Source organism: Syngnathoides biaculeatus, chromosome 5 (genome assembly GCF_019802595.1).
Source record: "Syngnathoides biaculeatus isolate LvHL_M chromosome 5, ASM1980259v1, whole genome shotgun sequence".
NCBI classification, from domain to species: domain Eukaryota; kingdom Metazoa; phylum Chordata; class Actinopteri; order Syngnathiformes; family Syngnathidae; genus Syngnathoides; species Syngnathoides biaculeatus.
In genome coordinates, this window is record NC_084644.1 from 12,332,742 (window position 1) to 12,355,343 (window position 22,602).

Consider the following 22,602-nt stretch of genomic DNA (forward strand, 5'->3'; position numbering starts at 1 on the left):
TCGGCTAAATTCCGCCATATCGCGGATAAAAGCCACGTCAGTCCAATATATATATATTTTTAAACTGTATGATGAAATCAGCATGTTCTTGCTTTTTTTTTTTTTTTTTTTAACATGCAAACAAATAACTACAAGCCACTACTCTAAAAAGTCTTAAGGAACCTGACCTGGAAAATTAACCCATTTTGGGTTGAAGCAGCAAATAAAGGTGATTAAGGATAGTGATGGAAATATTTTGACTGGTTCCACTAGTATGCGAAATAGATGGAAAGAATACTTAGAGAAGTCAATCAATGAAAAAATGAGAGAGAAGGAAGAGAAGAAGAGGCAGGCGTGAATGACCGGGAAGTGCCAATGATTAGTAAGGGAGAAGTTACAAAGGCACTGAACAGAATGAAAAATGGAAAGACAGTTGGTCCCGATGACATACCAGTGGAGGTATGGAAGCAATTTGGAGAGAAGATGCCGGAAGAATGGAAACCTGTGCTGGTCCCCATTTTTAAGAACGAAGGCGATGTTCAGAATTGTGGAAACTACAGAGGATGCACGAGATAGGCTTAGATGCAAAAAGATGACATGCCCTGGCGACCCAAAACGGGACAAGCCGAAAGAAAAAGAAGAAAAACAAACATGAAGAAGAGTAAAAGCAGCAGTCTCACCGAGGTCAGGTCCAGGCTGTTCCTCACCCACTCCTTAGCGTCGCTGTACTCGTCCAAGAGCCCCATAATGTAGAGCGTGTCCAGCGAGTCGACGATGGATGCGCCTCTCAGGCCACCTGGAAGCGCAGGAGACAAAGTGACTAAGCGTCGCCTCGGCGGGATTTATGGTCACCGCCGCCGGTGGCTGGCGGACGGTGTTGTGCAAAACAATCACATCTGTAGATGAATCAATAAAATATACCGGCTCGTCATTGCTCTAAAGCCACGTGTTAGGGAGTAAGAGTCAAAGCAAACTTAACACAAATATTTCTTCATAATAATAATCATCAACAAACTGTCTGTGCAGGTCCTTCATCATTTGGATGATCTCGGAATATACATACAAATACAATATTTACTATCATTTTTCTATCAAAAGCACTACTTTGATATTGTGTGTCTGTAATAAAATGTCCTTAAACAAGAGAATGGGGTGAGCTTAGAAGCTAAAGGTGAATTATTTACCAGAATATTTAGAAACGTACCTAAAACATATGTCGTGTTTGAATTGAAAAACATTTTTCATTATTTCATTTCGAGTAGAGTGACTGTGAGAGCAAACCTGCCGTGCAATCATTTGACTCCATTTGAATCTTATCGCACAGGAGTGGACATGCACGGTTCCATTTAATGCTGTGTCTTTTTTTTTTTTTTTTTTTTGCCGTCTGGGTGATTATTTGGCAATTGAGGACTTTGGGCCCACCCGGGCCTCGAACAGCAAGACGTTTGGAAAATTCCATATGAGGAGAAAAAAAAAATAGTAAACCTAAAGTGAAGAAGATTGATGAGAGCCAGGACGGACAAAGCAGATCAATCTATCAGTGTTTGTTCTCCGGGCACCCGTGTGAGCCAAAAGCGCATTTCTTTTTCTTTCTTTCTTTTTCTTCTTCCTTTCTTTCTGCAGCCCTTTGACACAAATTGACAGAGAGCCAATGGGACTGAGCCAGGCTAATAAATGTCTGCCATGGTATGTTTACAAGCGCTGTAATAAACATGCAAGGCTAGATAATACACCCTGATCTATTCTTCTAAGTATGTCGTGTCTTTAATTGGCGACTGTTGCTGTCTTTTATTTTCAGCATTATGAAAACATTTTGTGTATTATTGGGGTTGTCAATTTGCAGTGACTGTAAAAACGAATACAGCAAACAAAAAATAACAAATGAAAACGAAAGTAATGAAGGTGGCACGGTGGAAACAACTTGTCAGAGCGTTGGCCTCAGAGTCCTGCAGACCGGGGTTCAGATCCCGCCCCTGCCTGTGCGGAGTTTGCATACTCTCCCCGTGGATGTGGGTTTTCTCCGCACACTCTAGATTCCGCCCACATCCCAAAAACATGCATTCATTGGAGACTGTAAATTGACCCTAGGTGTGATTGTGAGTGCGGCTGTGGTCTGTCTCCATGTGGCCTGCAATTGGCTGGCAACCATTTCAGGGTGTACCCCGCATCCTGCCTGTTGACAGCAGGGATAGGCTCCAGCACTCCTGCAACCCTTGTGAGGATAAGTGGCTCAGAAAAAGGATAAATGGATAGAATTGTCAACTAAAACATGTTTGTTAAATTGAAAAATAGCACAAAGACACATGAATTCAAAATAATAAAAAAGAAAAAAATCTATTTAAATTACTATCCGTGAAGAAGATGGATGGATGGATGGATAGTAATTTAAATCGATTTTTTTCTTTTTTAATATTTTGAATTCATGTGTCTTTTTGCTATTTTTCAATTTAACAAATATGTTTTAGTTGACAATTCTATCCATCCTTCCATTTTCTTCACCGCTTATCCTCAGGAGGGTTGCGGGGAGTGCTGGAGCCTATCCCAGCTGTCAACGGGGAGGAGGCGGGGTACACTCTGAACTGGTTGCTAGCCAATCGCAGGGCACATAGAGACAGACAACAATCGCACTCAGACCTAGGGGCAATTTAGAGATTCCAATTAATGTTGCACGTTTTTGGGATGTGGGAGGAAACCAGAGTGCCCGGAGAAAACCCACACAGGCACTGGGAGAACATGCAAACTCCACACAGGCGGGTCCGTAATTGCACCCGGGACCTCAGAACTGCGAGGCCAATGCTTTACCAGCTGAACCACCGTGCTGCCAACATATTTGTTAAATTGAAAAATAGTACAAAGACATATGAATTCAAAATAATAAAAAAGAAAAAAAATTGCTACTTCTATTTAATTATTTTAAGCACATAAAATGAAATAGAGATGAACACACCTAAAACGTAACATAATTTTAAAACAAACACGCATATATATATATATATATATATATATATATATATATATATATATATATATATAGTGGATGGATAAATTTACAGTGTATTTCCTTTTCAGTATAAATATATATATATATATATATAATATATATATATATATGTAGAGAGAGTGGGAGAGTGAGAGAAAGAGAGAGGAATAGAGAGATTAAATGTTAAATGGAGTCACTGATAGTGTAGTGCAGGGGTGTCAAACTCGTTTTTGTCGCAAGCCACATTGTAGTTACGATTTCCCTCAGAGGGCCGTTATGGTGAAACCACAGAATTCCTGAATCGCCTCATCATATATACGCATGAAATTTATGAACTAGTTTTGGAATCAGAAATACAGCATAATGGGTTTTTCAACCATCGTTCATGTTTGATAACACAAAAATGCTGATAATATCTCAACATTATCATTTATGATATTTGACAATTTGAAATGTTGGGACATATTTTCACAAGAATCACAGATTTCATACCAATGATGTGCCTTTGTGGCCCACATAAAATCATGTGGCGGGCCGGATCTGGCCCCCGGGCCTTGAGTTTGAGGTACACACGCCTGCCTTTGTCGCGGGCATATCTGCCCTGAAGCTGGCTGGGCATACGCTCCAGCTTTCCCGCAACCCTTGTGAGGATAAGAGGCTTGGATTATGACATATATATATATATATAATTTTCTTTTTTTTCTTTTTTGGAAATACAACTAAACCAAAAGATTTGGAGTCGCACTTCTTCCCCCTTTGGTGTTTGACGGAGGTCATGAAAGGAGCTTTACCAATACGTCTACCTTTGAGTGTAACAGAAGCGATCAGGGGTTTTAAAGGCCTATATGCCTTTGGTACATACGTCATAAATATACAGTAAACTGAACATTATCATCACTGTCTTTGACGCAACTTGAGTCATGATTTTGCAGGGTTACCTAACAAAGTTAAATAAAATTTGCGCCTCGAAAAATGGGCTCTTCATGTAACAGATGCCTTGGTGATGTAAGTCGTACATTTTGGTGTTGCGGGTGACGCTAATTGATGCAGATGCCTGGATTCGCACTCATCGCTGTTGCCAGCGGTAACCGCCATCCAATTATCAATGGCGGGGGCAATGGGTGTCTTGTTAGCACTAATGCCGTCTGGCACCATGGATGCGGGGTTTAGCGCATTGATGAGTCAGCGTGGCATTAGCGAGGGCTAGCTCCTTGCTATTCAGGAGTCGTGCAGCGGTTTCAGGAGGTGGATTAAAAAAAACAACAACAAAAAAACACCCAGTACGGTAGTGATGGAATTAAGACGATCAACTGGGAAAACTGCAAGTGAGAGTGATGTATATTTCTCTGTGCATCAGTCAAGATGGTGACTGACTAAAATGCTTCAATTTTAGATGTACACTGAAAACATTTCAGTTACGAGGAACTAAATTGGACAGTCAATTCATTTTTAAAGTTATGGGCAGAAATGATTTTTTCCTGTTTTTGTTAGGATGAATACTGGTCTAAATCAAGGTTTAGTTTCAGTTTTCACATACAGTCCATTACACTTATGTAAGAATAGTACAGGACGTGTATGAGGGCAGCAGAACAGCAGTGAGATGTGCTGTAGGTGTGTCAGAAGAATTTAAGGTGGAGGTGGGACTGCATCAGGGTTCCACACTGAGCCCCTTCCTGTTTGCCGTAGTAATGGATAGGCTGACATATGAGGTTAGACTGCAATCCCCTTGGACCATGATGTTCGCAGATGATATGGTGATCTGCCGTGAAAGCAGGGAGCAGGCGGAGGAACAATTAGAAAGATAGATGTACGTACTGGAAAGGAGAGGAATGAAGATTAGCCGAAGTAAAACAGAATATACGTGCGTGAATGAGAGGGGCAGAGGAGGAAGAGTGAAGCTCCAGGGAGAAGAGATAGCGAGGGTGGAGGAATTCAATTACTTGGGGTCAACAATAGAGAGCAATGGAGAGTGTGGGAAGGAAGTGAAGAAACGGGTCCAAGCGGGGTGGAGCAGTTGGCAGAAGGGTTTCCGGTAGGATGAAGGGCAAAGTTTATAAAACAGTGGTGATCCAGGCCATGATGTACGGATTAGAGACGGTGCCACTGAAGAAACAACAGGAAGCAAAACTGGAGGTGGCAGAAATGAAGATGCTGAGTTTCTCGCTTGGTGTGAACAGGTTGGATAGGATCAGAAATGAGCTCATTAGAGGGACAGCCAAAGTTGGATGTTTTGGAGACAAGGTGAGATGGAGCAGACTTCGATGGTTTGGACATGTTCAGAGGCGAGAGAGTGAGTATGTTGGTCGAAGGGTGCTGAGGATGGAGCTGCCAGGCAAAAGAGCGAGAGGAAGACCAAAGAGAAGGTTGACCGATGTTGTGAGGGAAGACATGAGGACAGTGGGTGTTAGAGAGGAGGATGCGCGAGATCGGCTTTGATGGAAGAGGATGACACGCTGTGGCGACCCCTCACGGGCCAAGCCGAAAGGAAAAGAAGAATACAGTAAAGACGCCGAGATGTGATGAAAACCCCAATCTCTCAAAACATGTATCTAGATGAAGTAATCATTGCCATATAAATCACAAAAATATAAATCCCCCCATCTTTTTTGCCACTATAAAACTCTCAATCTCGCTCCTGCAAAAACACAAAATAGAGGAAGCTTACTCATTTTCAGATTTCTGTTTTGTCTCATAAAACTACATTTAGACTAATGGTGTCACCAACATGGAACTCGGCAAAGTTTAACACCAAACAGGCATGGGTCGTTCAGACTTTTTTGTGTGGTGTGTTATGAAAGACACGTCAACCCAATTTTGTATCAATTGGTGAAACTGGTGTCAAGGTCTCATTTGTTATCACAGTATTCTCCTTTAACTCCTACCACAGCTTCGGGTGTAATGTTGGGGATGCATCCATCAAATTTCACCTGGATTAATACAATTGGTAAATTTGTGAAGTCCTGCAGAAAAAGCAACGACTTGTTGGGAACACATATTTTACACAATTCCAAGAGGACTTTCACACCGCCTGGTGCTCGGAGTGAATGAACCACAAGGATTTGTTCAAAAGACCGGCTGTACTTCACTCACAGGCGTCGTTTTCATGGTACTTTGCTTTTAAATGATTGGTGACACGAAGCAGAAAGATATACCGAGTGATTAGCGAAGTATTTCCAGTCGAGCCTTTTACAATGTATTGTCTGCTTTATCTCTACCCGGACTTTTGATCGCGGTTTCATCAGCATCCCGTAGATGTAAGCCGACGCCGAACCGGTCCCTGACCGGGAGTTTTTACAGTGGATCGATACGTGATCAAACACCGAAGAGCGTCTTGCACACATTAACTTAATCAAAGGCTAATACCGAATGCAAAACGCCCCAGACTAGATTAGAGTTGGCGTTCCCGAGTCGGCGCACCTCAATCAAATCGTCTAATTTGGCGCCCGGGGAAAGTGCGGCGAGCGTGTCGGGATGGCTGATATGACAGCTCCTCCGATGAGATTACACAGTGTTATCGAGCGCTCGCATCCTCCCCGCTATCCGTAAGCCTCCCGTGCATCGATCACACAAACTCCCTCGCGGTGGGAGAAGGCGGGGAAGGGATGGTCAGCATCCGTCCGATGCTTTGTCGAGCCGCAAAATCTGACAGGAGGTAAAAGCCGGAAGATCTGATTAGGCTGAAAAGACTAAAAGGCGGCAGCAAGGCCTTCTGATTACTATTTATTACAAAAAATGACCATACAATGGCTTATTCAAAGCAAATTAACAGACTTCCTTATTCTTTTTATGCATGAGTAGTTGAGACTTCTTCGTGGCTGTACTCATGATAGAAATGACTACCTAATTTTATGTTACTAATCAGAATAGATATGTTTCCAATTACACCATCTTGTGTGTCATTGAGGTCAGAGAAAACAGGTGATAGATGAAGCGTGAAGTTTTTTTCTATCGTTAATTTATCCGACTGGTCTAAGGACTGTGGTCACATCAGTGGAAACATATCCATTGGGATAATTTTTTTTGTGTTATTCAGGAACTGGGTTACTGGCTTGGAGACAAGTTGGCGACCCGATGGTGACCCCAGTTTCCACATGTTGCGTCTCCTGGAGACCAGCCTGGGGAATTGCAGTGAAATTGAAAATGTCTACCGTAATTCCCGGCCTACAGAGCGCACCTGATTACAAACGTCACTGCGTACATTTGTAAAGGAAATACCACTTGGTACATACATACACCGCAGCAGTGTAAAAGCCGCAAGTGCCCACATTGAATCTCAAGATATTTACAAAGAAAGACGGTACACAGAAAGAGTTTAACGCCATCAGAGTGAGCTTTAGCTAGTGCTAACGCTAGCGGTGATGCTAACACTGGCGCCGCGCTAAAGCTAGCGCTATCGCTAGTGCTAACACTAAAAGGGCCGGTTAAAATAAAACTTATCGGTAAATGTAACTGAGAAACGCCAGTAACACAGCAGCAACAAGCTAGCACAGCGCTAACGCTAGCACAGCGCTGACGCTAGCGCAGCGCTAACAGGGCTGGTAAAAGTCACTTCCTCGGGACATATATTCCACGATTCTCACTCTTATCTTTTCCGCTTGAGTGCCCCCTTGCGGCCATTAGAAAATATGCACAAATTAGCCGCATCACCGCATAAACCGCAGGGTTGAAAGTGTGTGAAAAAAGTCGCGGCTTGAAAAACGGTGATTTCATCAGAGTCCTGGAGACTTTTTCAAGCATGTCTCTGAGATGTCCCTGAGACTAAAATACAGCCACTGCGCAGTCGACAACTTTGTATCATTGAAAAAAATCTACAGCAAATTTGTCCTTGAATGATGCGTGAATGCAGGCGAAATAACCTTAAAATGACAGACTTCCCGTTTGTTTTATAGCATCGGTTCAGAGACTTTTTTATGTCTACTTATGAGACATGCCCAACAAATTTCATGCTGCTGAGTGGAATAAAAGGGGCACTACAAGTCACCTTGAGAAGTAAACAATGTCTCCAAAACTGCTTTCTTCACCAAGATTCAAAATGTATTTTTTTTTTAGTGAAGAACCTTCAAAGTGTTGATATATTTGGCATACGCATAGTGACAAGATGCTTTAATGGCCGCCCTCCTCCAAAGTAAGAAAAAACCTTTATGGACATGACAGCCCATCAAGATTCACTCAGTGCTCACATTTTGTCTGAATTCATTTTCGATTCAAATTTAATAAGTAACATGAGATTAAACTTAGGCAGAACATGGAAAGCAACGGCGCGTATCCCCTTTGCCTCATTTTCACACTCAATTGCATAAGAAATGAAAAATATTTCGCATTATCGCCCTGAGGAATGTCGGTTAGCCTATCAAGAAACACTTGTCCGCACGGCTCAGCATCACATGAACCCAATTCCACGGCGGCGACGGCTCTTCGTTTGATTGCGGCATCGCCCTCCTTCCTTTCCAGGGCGCTCGGGGGAATTTGGTATCACCCGTGACCTACCTAACCCCACCCTCGCTTCTGAAGTGCGGCTCTGACTGTCGAACGAGGTGCAAAAGTTCCTCCAAGCCTGGCAGGATGAAAGGAATTCATTTCACGCAGCTTCGCCCTATAATTCTGCCACCGCCTTTCCCTCTACCCGCCTTTTTCCACGACCAACGCCGGACTCGGAATTGCTAATCTGGCAAAAATTAAGATGATGCAATAAAGGGAAGGGGATTGAGACATGGCGCGACTGCTGAGGTCAAGCGGTCAAGTCTTTGCTTCAGGAATCAAACACATTTATACTCGGCGGATATGCCGGTGACTGGCCAGGTTTCAAAGACAAACAGACTAAGTTCTCAAATAGAAATAATACTGGATATTTTCTCAACACTACTGTACTATAAATGAAATGACATCGTACTAAATATTAAGAGGTAAATCTTACCAAGCTTTAGGGTGATGACACTGGTCAGACAAGAGCCACAAAGAGTTTTTTTGTTCACAATTCTGCATCACTCATGGAGCAATTATTTCAAATTTGGTAGCAAAACCATTCTAAGAGGAGTTTGCCTTTGAAGGACCCCTAGAAAAAGGCGGAATGACCATAAATTGCCTGCTTCAAACAACCATGGCAGACTTCTTCCATATTTCCAGGCATGACTTGTCTTGAGGTTTTTTTTTTTTTTTTTTTTTTAATTGGGTACCCAATCAGCTGCAGGTTTTCACCAGAATGCAAACGCAGACAGTCTGTTGGGAATATTTGCAAAAATAAAACTGGAAGGGAACACATAATGAGCATACATGCGCATGTCGCCGTGACAGCAGTTTTATCAAAACTGGGTTGCTTCGCATCTTTCACAATGCAACCTCCAAAAGAACTCGGCTACAAACGTTTGCCCAGATGCGTCACAAAAACTTAAATAATTCACAATTTCGCAGCGCTTATGAGTCGAGTGTAATTAGTTCAAACGGGTCCTTTGGGGGCTGACTTCTCATACCCAGCAAAAATCCCAACCAAGCGTAAATGATGAATGAACACTGACTTTTTGGCTGGACGACAGCGGTTGAACGAGAGTCTTGAGATGTGGTTTTGTGAAGCTAAAATGCTAGCAGAGAACAAATTGTTGCCCGTACGTTTTTGGACATACTGTAACATCTTGTTGCCGAAGATGGAGTTCGAGTTCCCCATCACCATTGGTATGAACATCTTAAGACGTAGAGGCGATCCCCCAGAGCTAGTGCGGCTAACCACTATTCTCCTCGACAACCAAGACGGCGTCAGCCTGCTGCCCTAACATTTCGTTATACAGTAGTCGGGTGACAGCAGCAAACAGGTGAATCAAAAGTTAACTGTAAATTGATCAAATTGATGGCGCTGCACATTCATCTAAAGTCGGTCGTGATCAGGATTTCGGCAGCCACGATTACATTAACCTGATTGTCGGCAATATTTACATATTAAAATGTGTGCACCGCTGCATGACTAATCAACCACTTTCTCAATCAGTGTTCAGCCAACCATCATGGAGCAAACACATGGTTAAAGCCTCCTTGAATTGCCTAAATTAACAAGTGAGCGCACCCTCCAACTGGGAGCCTGAAGGCGCTGCGGTGAACTGATGAGTCAAGAGAAGAAAGCAAAAATTGGAGATGGGTACCACGGTGAGGAGGTAGTGAATTGAAAGGGATCAGCGTCCGTTTCTCGACTAGTTTTGGACTGAGAGCAAATGACGTCACACAAAATAATAGCAGTCAACGTCGAGCTAGAAACGTCAATGTGGAGTAGCAAAGTCGACCAGCTGACCACTTTTTTCAACCACTTTTGCCCTGTAGGCTCAGTGGTTAGACCACTGGTTTGGTAAACCAGGGGTTGTGGGTTCGTATCCCACTGGGGCCTCCACTCCCTGAGAAGGGTTGTGTCAGGAACGGCATCCGGCGTAAAAATTGTGCCAAACATATATGTGCGTTCATCTGAGATGACACGCTGTGGCGACCCCGAAAGGGACAAGCCGAAAGAAACGTTGCATTTGTATACTTTATGATCTGATGGGAGAGGATTACCAACCCGCATATTTACTGACTTGACTGTACCCTAATGTAGCATATCATATCCTGTGCCATTTTATCTTACTTTTTATATCTCATCGTATCCATTCTATTGTACGCCATCCTATTGTATTGTATCATATCAAATCTATCAAACTCATTGTATTCTATCCCAGTGTATTGTACAATTTCCTGTAATATGTTCTTTTACATGATCATATCTATTGTAGCTATCATATCCCTATCGTAATGTTATATCTGGTTCTATTGTATCGAGATTCACATTATCAGCACTAGTCATCCATCCTTATGGGACAACTCATTTAAAAAGTACTTTTTAAAACATTCTGAATGAGTGAATGTTTTGAGTTAGCATAAATTCTTCTTTTTCTTCTTCTTTCAGCTTGTCCCGTCACAGGTCGCCACAGCATGAGATCTTTTTTCCATCTAAGCCTATCTCATGCATGTTCCTCTCTAAAAACCTCACTCTCCTCATGTCTTCCCTCACAACATCGGTCAACCTTCTCTTTGGTCTTCCTCTCGCTCTTTTGCCTGGCAGCTCCATCCTCAGCACCCTTCTACCAACATACTCACTCCCTCGCCTCTGAAAACGTCCAAACCATCGAAGTCTGCTCTCTCTAACCTTGTCTCCAAAGCATCCAACTTTGGCTGTCCCTCTAATGAGCTCATTTCTAATCCTATCCAACCTGTTCACACCAAGCAAGAACCTCAACATCTTCATTTCTGCTACTTCAAGTTCTGCTTCCTCTTGTTTCTTTAGTACCACCGTCTCGAATCCGTACGTCATGGCCGGCCTCACCACTGTTTTATAAATTTTGCCCTTCATCTTGGCGGAGACTCTTCTGTCACATAACACACCAGACACCTTCCGCCAACTGTTCCATCCCGCTTGGACCCGTTTCTTCACTTCCTGACCGCACTCACCATTGCTCTGGATTGTTCACCCCAAGTCGTCCACCCTCGCTATCACTTCTCCCTTGAGCCTCACTCTTCCTCCTCCGATCGGATTTCCAAAAACTACTTTTTATAATCTTTGTTGGGGACTGGTTACCACATTTGCCTCACAGATCTGAGGACTCGGCTTCAAATCCTGCCTCACCCGTGTGCCGTTTGCATGTTGTCCCTGTGCCTGTGTGGGTTTTCTCCGGATACTCCCGTTTCCTTCCGCTAGCTGTTGCAACCCGCTTTGACCCATTTCTTCACTTCCTGACCACACTCTCCATTGCTCTGTATTGTTGACCCCAAGTATTTGAATTCGTCCACCCTCGCTACCTCTTCTCACTGGAGCTTCATGCTTCCTCCTCCACCCCTCTCATTCACGCAGATATATTCTGTTTTACTTGGGCTAATCTTCATTCCTCTCCTTTCCAGTGCATCTCTCCATCTTTCTAATTGTTCCTCTGCATGCTCCCTGCTTTCACTGCATATCACAATATCATCTGCGAACATCATGGTCCAAGGGGAATCCAGTCTAAATTTGTCTGTCTGTCTGTCAGCCTATCCATTATTACCGCAAACAGGAAGGGGCTCAGCGCGGAACCCTGATGCAGTCCCACCTCTACCTTAAATTCTTCTGACACACCAACGGCACATCTCACCGCTGTTCTGCTACCCTCATAAATGTACTGTAATATTCTAACATATTTCTACGTTACACCAGACTTGCGCGTGCAGTACTACAGTTCCTCTCTTGGTACTCTGTCATAGGTTTTCTCTAGATCCACGAAGACACAATGTAGCTCCCTCTGACCTTCTCTGTACTTTTCAGTTAGCATCCTCAAGGCAAATAATGCATGTGTGGTGCTATTTCTAGGCATTAAACCAAACTGTTGCTCACAGATACTGACTTCTGACCTGAGTCTACCCTCCACTACTTTTTCCCATAACTTCATTGTGTGGCTCATCAGCTTTATTCCTCTATAGTTATCATAAATTATTATGAACCAGAAATAGCTAGTTTTAAGTTTGTATTCTAGATCAAACATGATTAATAAAAAGATGCACAGATGTGACTGGGACAGATATGACTGAATGTGACCTGGTGCACTGAAGCAACTCTAAATAAAGTTGAGTATATTAATAGTCCGCTAAAACTGCCACCAGTTTAAGCGCTTGGCAGGAAACGCTGGCGATTAAAGCTGGCAAACACTGATTACGAAGACATGTCTCGGGTCGTCATGACGTCACCGCCGTTGCGAATCTCCCCGCCGGACGACGTCACTGCAGACTGATCAGTGATCAGATTATGCAAACATGGGATTTAAGGCTGTCAACGGAAAAACATCAAGTGGTTCGAGTCCATTTGACCCTCACCCTCGTTGACATCAGGCTGCCGTGGAAGCATTACAGTAAAATGGAGCACAACCCCCCCCCGCCCCCCCCTCCATAATCCAACAACTTCGTCATACATTTAGCGACTAGATTTTCATCATCTTGGCTATAATCCCTTCGCAGAGACTTGATGACGGGCCCACGTTCCCCTGAGGGGGACTTGCTGTAATCCCAGAAAGAAAGAGGACAAATTTGGTGGCGGTGATAACGACAGGCCGCTCCACATTGGTATTCTTTGAGTGTGTGTTTTGCTTTACGTTGCCAGTTTTTCCAATTAAAGGAGTAAGTGGTAAATCAAACGTCCAAACGTTTGCCAACGACAGCCATTTAATGAAAAAGTCACTTTTTATTTAACCAATTAAATCTCACTGCATCCTTTCATATAATATAACATCCTATCCTATCATACTCTATCCTATTTTACTGTATTATATTTTGTGAGATAGTTTCATATCCCGTCCAAATTGTCTCTTATGTTGTACCCTAGAGTGAGTAACGTGGCATATTCTGTCATATCTGGTCATATCTTGTCCAATTGTATTCTTTCCTAGTGTACCGTTTCCTATTGTACTACATCATAAGATAACATCAGAACATTGTGTTTTGTATCTTCTCCCATCTTGTTCTATCTCAGTGGTTCCCTAACTTTTTGAAGAGATGAAATTATTCTCACACACGCACAGTTTATTTATGCATACTCAAAGGCTTTGCCTGCAATAATCAATAATCACTACAGCGTTCACTTCCTTACATCAAGCCATTTTCTTGGCCGCTTATCCTCACAAGGGTCGCGGGAGTGCTGGAGCCGCCCTATCCCAGCTGGCAGGGGGCGGGGTACACCCCGAACTGGTTGCCAGCCAATCGCAAGGCACATAGAGACAAACAGCCACACTCATAATCACACCTAGGGGCAATTTAGAGCATCCAATTAACGGTGCATGTCCTTGGGATGTGGGAGGGAATGGGAGTGCCCGGAGGCGGGTCCGGGTTCGAACCCGGGCACCTCCAAACTGTGAGGCCAACACTTTCCAGCTGATCCACCGTTCCGCCACAGCGTTCACTTTTCCAGTAAAAAAAAATTACACTGGTGAGTTTATCAAGCCACTAAGAATACACAAAAATCGACACTTTTTTTCTGCTAAAATTTAACATTTTGAATTCCTGCACTCATTTCAGTGGCTGTTGTGGGCTTGCTTGCTCGGTAGTAAAATTAGCTCCATTCGATGGTTGTAACTTAATAATGGAGAGTGTTCAATGTAGCCTCGCCCCTGTCATCATAACACCCCAACCCCAGGGGGTGCCCCTGCCCCCCGCTTGGAAAACCACTGTCCTATTCCATCACATCAATCTTCCCTATTGTTTGCTATCCTATCATATCCAGCCTTATCCTGTCCTAGTTTAAGCTAATGTATATGTTAGCCTAAGCCTAAGCTAACATATACTGACCTATCACAACGTATTTTATTCCATGAAATCATAACCTGTACTGTAGGGAAGATTAATAATATCGAATTTAATTGGAATACGGGTTTTTTGTTGCACTGTTGGCTGTCAAACCCGTGCAGGCAGTCGCAACGAAGTAACTTTTCACCAGTGTGTTTCTGCTTAACCTTCATAATTAATTATTATACATTTATTGCATCGTTTTCCATAACAATGTGTGTATGTTTACCATACGTTTTGCCCTCACCAGAAGTCGGAGCCTGTTGACCATGGCGGACCCAATGATGGATGCAGAGTGCGCAGTCCAGTTTTTATTCTATGTCATTTTATCGTACCCTATATATCCTGTCCTTTCATATCCCATCCCATGATATCATATCATATTCTATCCTTCTGAAATTGCATCCTATTAAACTGTCATATCCTATGCTATTGTATCATATCCTGAATCGCATCTTATCCTATCATATAAGATCAAATCCAATCATATTTTGCTATACCCTGTTCGATATTATCATATTCTGCCATAACCCGTCGAGTTGTATCATTATCAAATCGGATATTGTCCTACTCTACCATTTCAATCATACCATTCTATATATCTAATGAAATTGTATCACATGTTACACTAATTGCTGCCATTATTCCATTGTCTTGAAATTGGTTCCTAATTAGCGTCATTCAATTAAATCCAATAAAAAGAGCAAAAGAAAAACATTGTGACTCTTGATTAGATATTACTGTTACCGTTCTCCAGGCGGCACCATTCCAGCGGCGAAAGTCAGGAGTAAAACCCAGCCAAGCACGAGCTTGAGATTCTGATATGGGCTGTGAATAATTTCACTTTTGGCTACGAGAACCAACCTGGTGTAAATCATTGCTCTGTATGTGTTAATCATTATTCCAATCATCATTCAGTGTTGAATATATACCATAAAAAAATACAAAATCAGCACTTTCCCCTCGACAACTTAACGGGGCAATTTTAAGAGGGTATGAATGAGCCTTCTGTGGGGTGTGCACACACCAGATAGCCATTTGTCACCGAAATGCAGGTTGCTATGGAGACAGATGATCTCTTGCACACAATGACAGGGGAGCCCGTGGGATATAAAAATGGATGGCCCATAGACGGAGAGCGGGCATATGGTAACGAGCCTTTCGCTCTGCCGGCAGACTGTAATGCGGCAGGCCGCCGTGATAGGCAACATTTGCGAGGCGCTTCCTTTCGAGCTGCCGGTGAGCCATGGTCGCCACTCCCTCACTGTTCTCGCTAACCTTCATGGCGGGCCCCTAAAGACCGAGACCCAGGCCCATTGAGAAGTAATTGCTCCAGAGGTGGAGGTGGGTGGCGAGGGGGGTGGGGGGTACCTGTTTGTGGCACCGGAGGCGGTGTAGATGGGAGAATCCACTATTGATGGAAGTGGTTGCCAATTGAATGCTTTTAAATTAAAAATGACAGAACATTTGTGTTTTACAGAACCAAGCTCAAGTCTTGACCAAGGTTTCTAGACCAAGATAAGAGGAATACTTTGAGGAACATTATTAAGACACAGTTCATTCCAAGAATTACCATCAGATTTCTAAAAACATCTTCTTTCTTCTTTTCCTTTCAGCTCGTCCCGTCAAGGGTCGCCACAGCGTGTTTTCCATCTAAGCCTATCTCGCGCATCTCCTCTCTAACACCCACTGTCCTCGTATCCTCCTTCACAACATCCATCAACCTTTTCTTTGGTCTTCCTCTCGCTCTTTTACCTGGCAACTCCATCCTCAGCACCCTTCTACCAACATACTCACTCTCTCACATCTGGACATGTCCAAACCATCGAAGTCTGTTCTCTCTCACCTTGTCTCCAAAACATCCAACTTTGGCTGTCCCTCTAATGAGGTCATTTCTAATCCTATCCAACCTGCTCACACCAAGCGAGAACCTCAACATCTTCATTTCTGCCACCTCCAGTTCAGCTTCCTGTTGTTTCTTCAGGGCCACCGTCTCTAATCCGTACATCATGGCCGGACTCACCACTATTTTATAAACTTTGCCCTTCATCCTAGCGGAGACTCTTCTGTCACATAGAACACCAGACACCTTCCGCCAACTGTTCCGTCCCGCTTGGACCCGTTTCTTCACTTCCTGACCGCACTCACCATTGCTCTGGATTGTTCACCCCAAGTCATCCACCCTCGCTATTGCTTCTCCCTGGAGCCTCCCTCTTCTCGTCTTCCTCCTCCGATCAGGTTTCTAAAAACTACTTTTTATAATCTTTGTTGGCAACTGGTTACCACATCTGCCTCACAGATCTGAGGACTCTACTTCAAATCCTGCCTCACCCGTGTGCGGTATGCATGTTGTCCCTGTGCCTGTGTGGGTTTTCTCCAGATACTCCCGTTTCCTCCTACATCCCCAAAACATGCATAGTAACATTATTGACGACTCAAACTTGCCCGTAGGTGTGAATGTGGAATGTGAGTGCGAATTGTTGTTTGTTTCTCTGTGCAATGTGTACACAGCCTGTGCCCCAAAGTCAGCTGGGATCGGCTCCAGCACATCTCTGACTTTAGTGAGGGGACGGAGTATGGAAAATGGATAAATGGATGGATGTCTTTTTATTGGTTTTACAAGATAATTATGTTTGAAAATGTTCCAGAATGTCCTTTTACAAGACATTCTAGTTGGTCTTTTTACGCCTGGCTGTTGAGAAAGCTGGATTTCTCATTATATACAGTAAATAAGCTTTGCTCTAATTGGATAGCACATCCTCCCCAATTGAAATATGGAAAACAGCTTTGCTCTGATAGGATGTCAGGGAATGCCGTTATCTCGGCGGCTGGGTCAAGCATTCATCGGATGCGTGTGTGTGTGTCTGTGTGTGTGTGGGGGGGTGTCTAACACCATAATTATGAAGCAGAGGAGAGGATGTGTCACGTCGGTGAAGGAAATGAAGAAATTTTGAAAGGGAGTCGCATTCACTCTCGTAACGTTCATTTGTCGCACACATTTTGGAGACAGTGGCTCCACATTACATTAAACGTGATACCTGTGGTTAAATGCTGTTGTAAAACAACATGTACACTATCGGTCAAAGGTTTTAGAAAGTCCCAACTTTTCCAGCGTGTTTTAATTTGGATTTTATGTAGTTCAATCTCTCATTTTGGTCTGCAATGAAAGCAGAGAGTGTACTGCTAAACCCGCCTGATTTTCGTGCGCCAATGTTCGGTTCAGTTCCCACTCAGTAACGCTTTGAATGTGAGTGTAAATCTGTGTACGTGTCTACATGTGCCATGGCGACCAGTTCAGGGTGAAGCCTGCCGATCGCCCGGACTCAGCTTGGATAGGCTCCAGCACCCCGCAAACCTGAACAGGATAAGCGGTTTTGAGAATGGATGGATGGACGAAAGCACAGAACAAAAACTATTAAAGTTACGTAGGAAATTATGGAACCCACCTACAAACAAAAATGTATTCTAAACCTCTGACTTATTAAAGTAGCCACTCTGGTCATATATAAAACCAGCAGAAAACACTTGTGATGTTAAGATGGGAAAAAAAATTGTCTTCAATTCTTCCCAACTCTGTTGTGGAAGTTCCCATAATTCTGTTGGACTTGCACACTCTGTTGCTTTTAATGTTTTGACCAGACAAAAGTTAATCGAACCGGTCAACAGTTTTAGAACATGCCTTTTTTTTTCCCCAGTTTTATATATTTTTTTAATTGAATTGTCAAGTTGTTCAACTCCAATGAAGAGCTTAAAAAGGTAAAAACTATGAAATATGATGATATGATCTAGAGGTTGAAAAATAAAGGTTACTCAGAACTGAAAAATAAAGTAGTGACCGTCAACCCCCCAGATTCCTTGAATAAGGGAGTACAAAGTGAAAAACAGTATTTTCGGGTTCGATTCCCCCAACATAGAAAAGGGAAAAAGAAAAAAATATAAAAAAAAATAACTGAATGAATAAGTGTATCCAGGAGTGCACGGGTCCACTGTACTTCATTTGCCTTAATCCCGCAATGCTATTTGCTTCAAAGCATTTGCAGTATTTTACAAAGACTTCAAGAACTTGGAACTGGCTAGAGAAGACTAAAATAATACTGTGATGTGTGTGTGTGTTGGGGCTTCATCACTTGAACCATCGAGCTGTGCTCAATCACATCCCCCAGTCATCTCCTCTCCCACTACCTTGCGATATAAGAGCAGCTATCAGCCACTCGGTGAAGAGTCCTTGAGAATGGCCAATAAACGTTAGCTTTTAAACGGTCACCAAGCACGCTATAGGGGGGGAAAGGTGAAGGGTTCACTCGTGCAGGTTCTGATTTTCTATTCGAGGAGATGCCTCAGCAAAATGATGCCCTGCTGCTCTTTAATGATCCGGTGAGAATCTCTCCATGTATGGAAGGAGGTCTCAGCAGCATGTGGCCCCCGAACACTCTCATCAGATAAACATTCTGCACAGTAAATCTCACGAGCGTGGGAGGGGGGAAGCTATGTAGCAGATTGCTGTGTTATATTTTCTGTGTTATATTCGTCTTCACAATCGCAAACATTGGCCCTGCCATCTGCTGGACCCGGGTTAATGTGTTTTTTTTTTTTTTTTTGTCAGGAGGGTAATGACGTACACACAAGGATGAATAGATCTCGGATCATTTGAAGCATCTCGCTGTAAAAGAGGAACCGGGGCAAAGGATAGCGTGTACAAGTGCCTGTGAAAAGGACAGGAAATGGACAATGTTGAAAGAAGGAAGAAGGGGATCTCTTTCTCTCTCTCTCTCTCTCTCTTTCTCTCTCTATTTCTCTCTGAAACACACACACACACACACACAAGAGATGGGTGAGATGTGGGGGGCCAAAAAGGTGGGGTCATTGGTGATCCTACAGTTGAGGTTACCCCAACGTCTCAATACTAGCCTTAATAATCCCTTGCCCTGAACCATAATTTAACCCTGACAAGGGGTTAAGGGTAGGGAGTAAAAATTCATATTTGGTAGGCTAATCACAACTAACCCTAACCCCTAATCCTTAACCTTAAACTAAGCTCTTGGGAGATTTAGGGTCTCCAAGTATACTAAGAGAATACCTATCCAACCTTCACACTGGTCCCAAACCCCAATCCGACCCCCTCAAATCCAAACCCGACTCACTAAACTCAAACGTCGAACCTATGGGAGATTCTTGATATCCACATTAACCCAACACATTTGTAGACTACCATCTACAAGCCTAACAACACCCTAACCCAACTAACTGAACAAATGTTTTTGAGACTGGATTGCTAAACACTCCCCCTAACCTCAAGCAAGGCAGCTAAGTCTGCTACTCTCTCCAAAATCCAAACCAACAATCTTCAAACAGTGCATCAGCAACCTCTTCCCTTGTGCTGTCTTGGATCCAATTGAGGGCTATTTATTCTCAGAACAGGCCTTTGTTTTTGTAGTATAAAGGATGACAATGCAGGGAAGTTTGGTTTCAATGTGGCCGAGGTGTATTTTTTTAGTTGCCGCCAATGGACTGAAAGGAGTGCTGACTAAGATAACGTGGAAGCAGGAAAAAGAAGCGGGGAATCACCGCTAAACTGCACCAAAACAAGGCCACATTGGACTTGTGTCCACTGTGATTTATTTCCCATAAATGGAAAATGAAACTGCTGGTTTTGCATTCAAATCCAGGTATATTGATGCAAGTTTTACATTATTCAGTTAAAACGATGACCCTTTAGACAGGTATAGCCCTGGCTCGTAGAGATGGATGATGTATAATGAGTTCAAATATAAAAGGAGGTAGATGTGGAAAGAAAAATCCTAAAATCAGAGACCGCTTATACTGTTGCCACCAAAACGGAGCTGCAATGGAATACTGTGCTCAGCGATTTAGTTCCAGAAACAAACTGGAAAAGAAACTAGTTTGCATTTTTATGCACGCTGCGATGGCAAATCAGGAATTAGTTTTTGGGACTATGAGGAGTACTGGGTTTTTATATACAAAGACTTGAATGGGTTTCCTACTGAAGCATGGTGGATGCTCAAATCCAGAAAATGCTGTTAGCAAAAATGATCTCCATGTCTATTCTAAGTACTCATGAATCCAAGTATATTTCGTTTATACATTGCATTCAGTATAGAATTGAGCGCACGTTTGAGTAGCAGACCCCACCCTGTCCACCCCCACATTTAAAGGTCAAGTGTCATGAAATGGATGATTTTTAGTATGTTATAATGAAAAAACAGCAGTCGGTATGGACCCATCCGCTTTTTGTAACTCTCGCCATGAAACTCCTCTCGAGGGATTTGTTTTCGAGAAGAAGCAGGAAGTGACGTAGATGGCAGGACCGCCCCCAAGTGGACTTGTTTGTCTCTATTAGTTTTACCTCCGGGAAGGTAGCTCGTTGTTCCTTCGTGTTAGCCAAAATGCTGGCTCGTTACATTGCTGGACATTGCTCGAACACTCGGGAGGATGGATTCGCTCTTCATACTTTTCCAAAAGATCCGGTTCGTCGTGAAAAATGGATTGCGCAGGTGCAAAGGACGAGAGGGCGTGTTCAGCCACAGCGTGTTTTCAATGGCGAATGTCTGGGGTGACGTCATAGGCAGGAGATGCAGTCAATATGGCAACGACTTGGATGTCGAATGACACTTCCGCAACTTTGCGCATGAATGATACGCTCTCCGCTCATATTAATTTTTTCGTATAGACGTTGAAGTGAATAATGTTACATGTATTTTTCATCTCAATATCTCTTTTAGAATGTTTACAGTGATGACACTTGACGTTTAATTTGCCAATCGTATTTAAATCCATCCTGCACCTGGGATCTAAATCTCTGCACAACACAACAATGAGCAAGGAACTCAAGAAAAAGACATTTTCTCAATGTGAAGTTGAGACGCTGCTCAATGAAGTGGAGGCAGGCAAGAAAATCCTCTTTGGCACGCCGTCGTCGGGTGTTAACAACACGCGAAAGAGGAGTGAATGGGACGGCGTGCGTGCGGCTGTCGATCCTGTCGGGTCGGAAATGGCGCAGGCACGCTAGAGTGAAAAAAAAAGTGGCCACATGTAAAGTGAAATGGAGGACTGCCAAGAATCATCGGGAAGGGCCTCAGAGAATGACAGTGTTCTCTCAGGGGTGGTGGGAGCACATGTGGGTGACTGATTACCCCGGAGGTGCTGTAAATCCCATGCATTTTCGTCACAAAACGTTTGGCTCCTGTTTGATTACTCAATCTATTATTTTAGTAAACAGGAGACGACACGCAGTCGCAGCCACGCACTACGTGTTTGGGGGGAATTGGTCCGTCGTCCCCGGCGTCTCTGATGTAGTTACGCTCCAATGTCCGGCTGCTGCCTGCCCGCCTGGCTGGCCGTGTCCTCACCCTTACGCACTGATAAAAAGAGTTTTGATTTGACTTGTTTTGAACATATACATCGGTTGGTTGCACATGATTAAAATAAGAAAGTTTCTTTCGGCTTGTCCCTTTCGGGGTCGCCACAGCGTGTCATCTCAGATGAACGCACATATACGTTTGGCACAATTTTTACACCGGATGCCCTTCCTGACGCAACCCTTCTCAGGGTGTGGAGGCCCCAGTGGAATACGAACCCACAAGCCACAATGGTTTACCAAACCAGTGGTCTAACCACTGAGCTACGGGGCCTCCCCATTAAAATGTGTTAAAGTGACAGATTGTATTTAGAAGAGGGCTAAATTGGGCCATTTTACCAAATTTTAATCGTGTGCAACTAATCTACTTGTTCAAATTAAGTACTGTAGATTCAAAAAGACTATTTTTATCAGTGTATGTTCTGGTGTCACAAGAAGTGATTGTGAGGGCAATTGGTGGCATAAATGATCGCCTTGACCTGTTAATAAGTGTCTTCACAAATATCAGTGATTCATTAAATCAGAAGTGTCAAACGCAAGGCCCGGGGGCCAGATCCGGCCCTCTGCATGATTTCATGTGGCCCACTAAGCCAAATCATGTGTATCTGTGATTTTTGTGAAAATCAGTCCCAAAATTTCAAATTGTCATATCATAAACGATAACGCTGTGATATTGAAAGACCTATTGGCGTGACCAAACACCAACAATTCTTGGGTTGCAATCACATGATAATCGCTGCCATTTCTACATACAAGACAAGGCGTTGCAGACGACATCACCATGGCAACGTCCACAGACCCATGTGTACCCGGCGAGCGGCGGATGTTTTCTGCCTATGTCACTCGATGATGTCCCCAAAGCTAGATATGTACAGAAGATCAAACTCTGTGAAGATATCGATCCTTATACTCTCCACAATGACGTACTCTCAAAGGATGTGAAAGAGTTCCCTGAAGT

General features: G+C 43.4%; 1 protein-coding gene across 4 annotated transcripts in view; it reads right to left on the bottom strand.

Moving 5' to 3' along the window:
* LOC133501273 (mannosyl-oligosaccharide 1,2-alpha-mannosidase IC) overlaps positions 1-22,602 on the bottom strand; it is a 160,834-nt gene that overhangs the window by 51,293 nt on the left and 86,939 nt on the right. For all 4 annotated transcript variants that reach the window (XM_061820912.1, XM_061820911.1, XM_061820913.1 and 1 more), the window contains one exon: positions 660-775. In XM_061820912.1, coding sequence (XP_061676896.1) covers positions 660-775 — 116 coding nt within the window. The remainder of the gene's footprint in view (positions 1-659; positions 776-22,602) is intronic.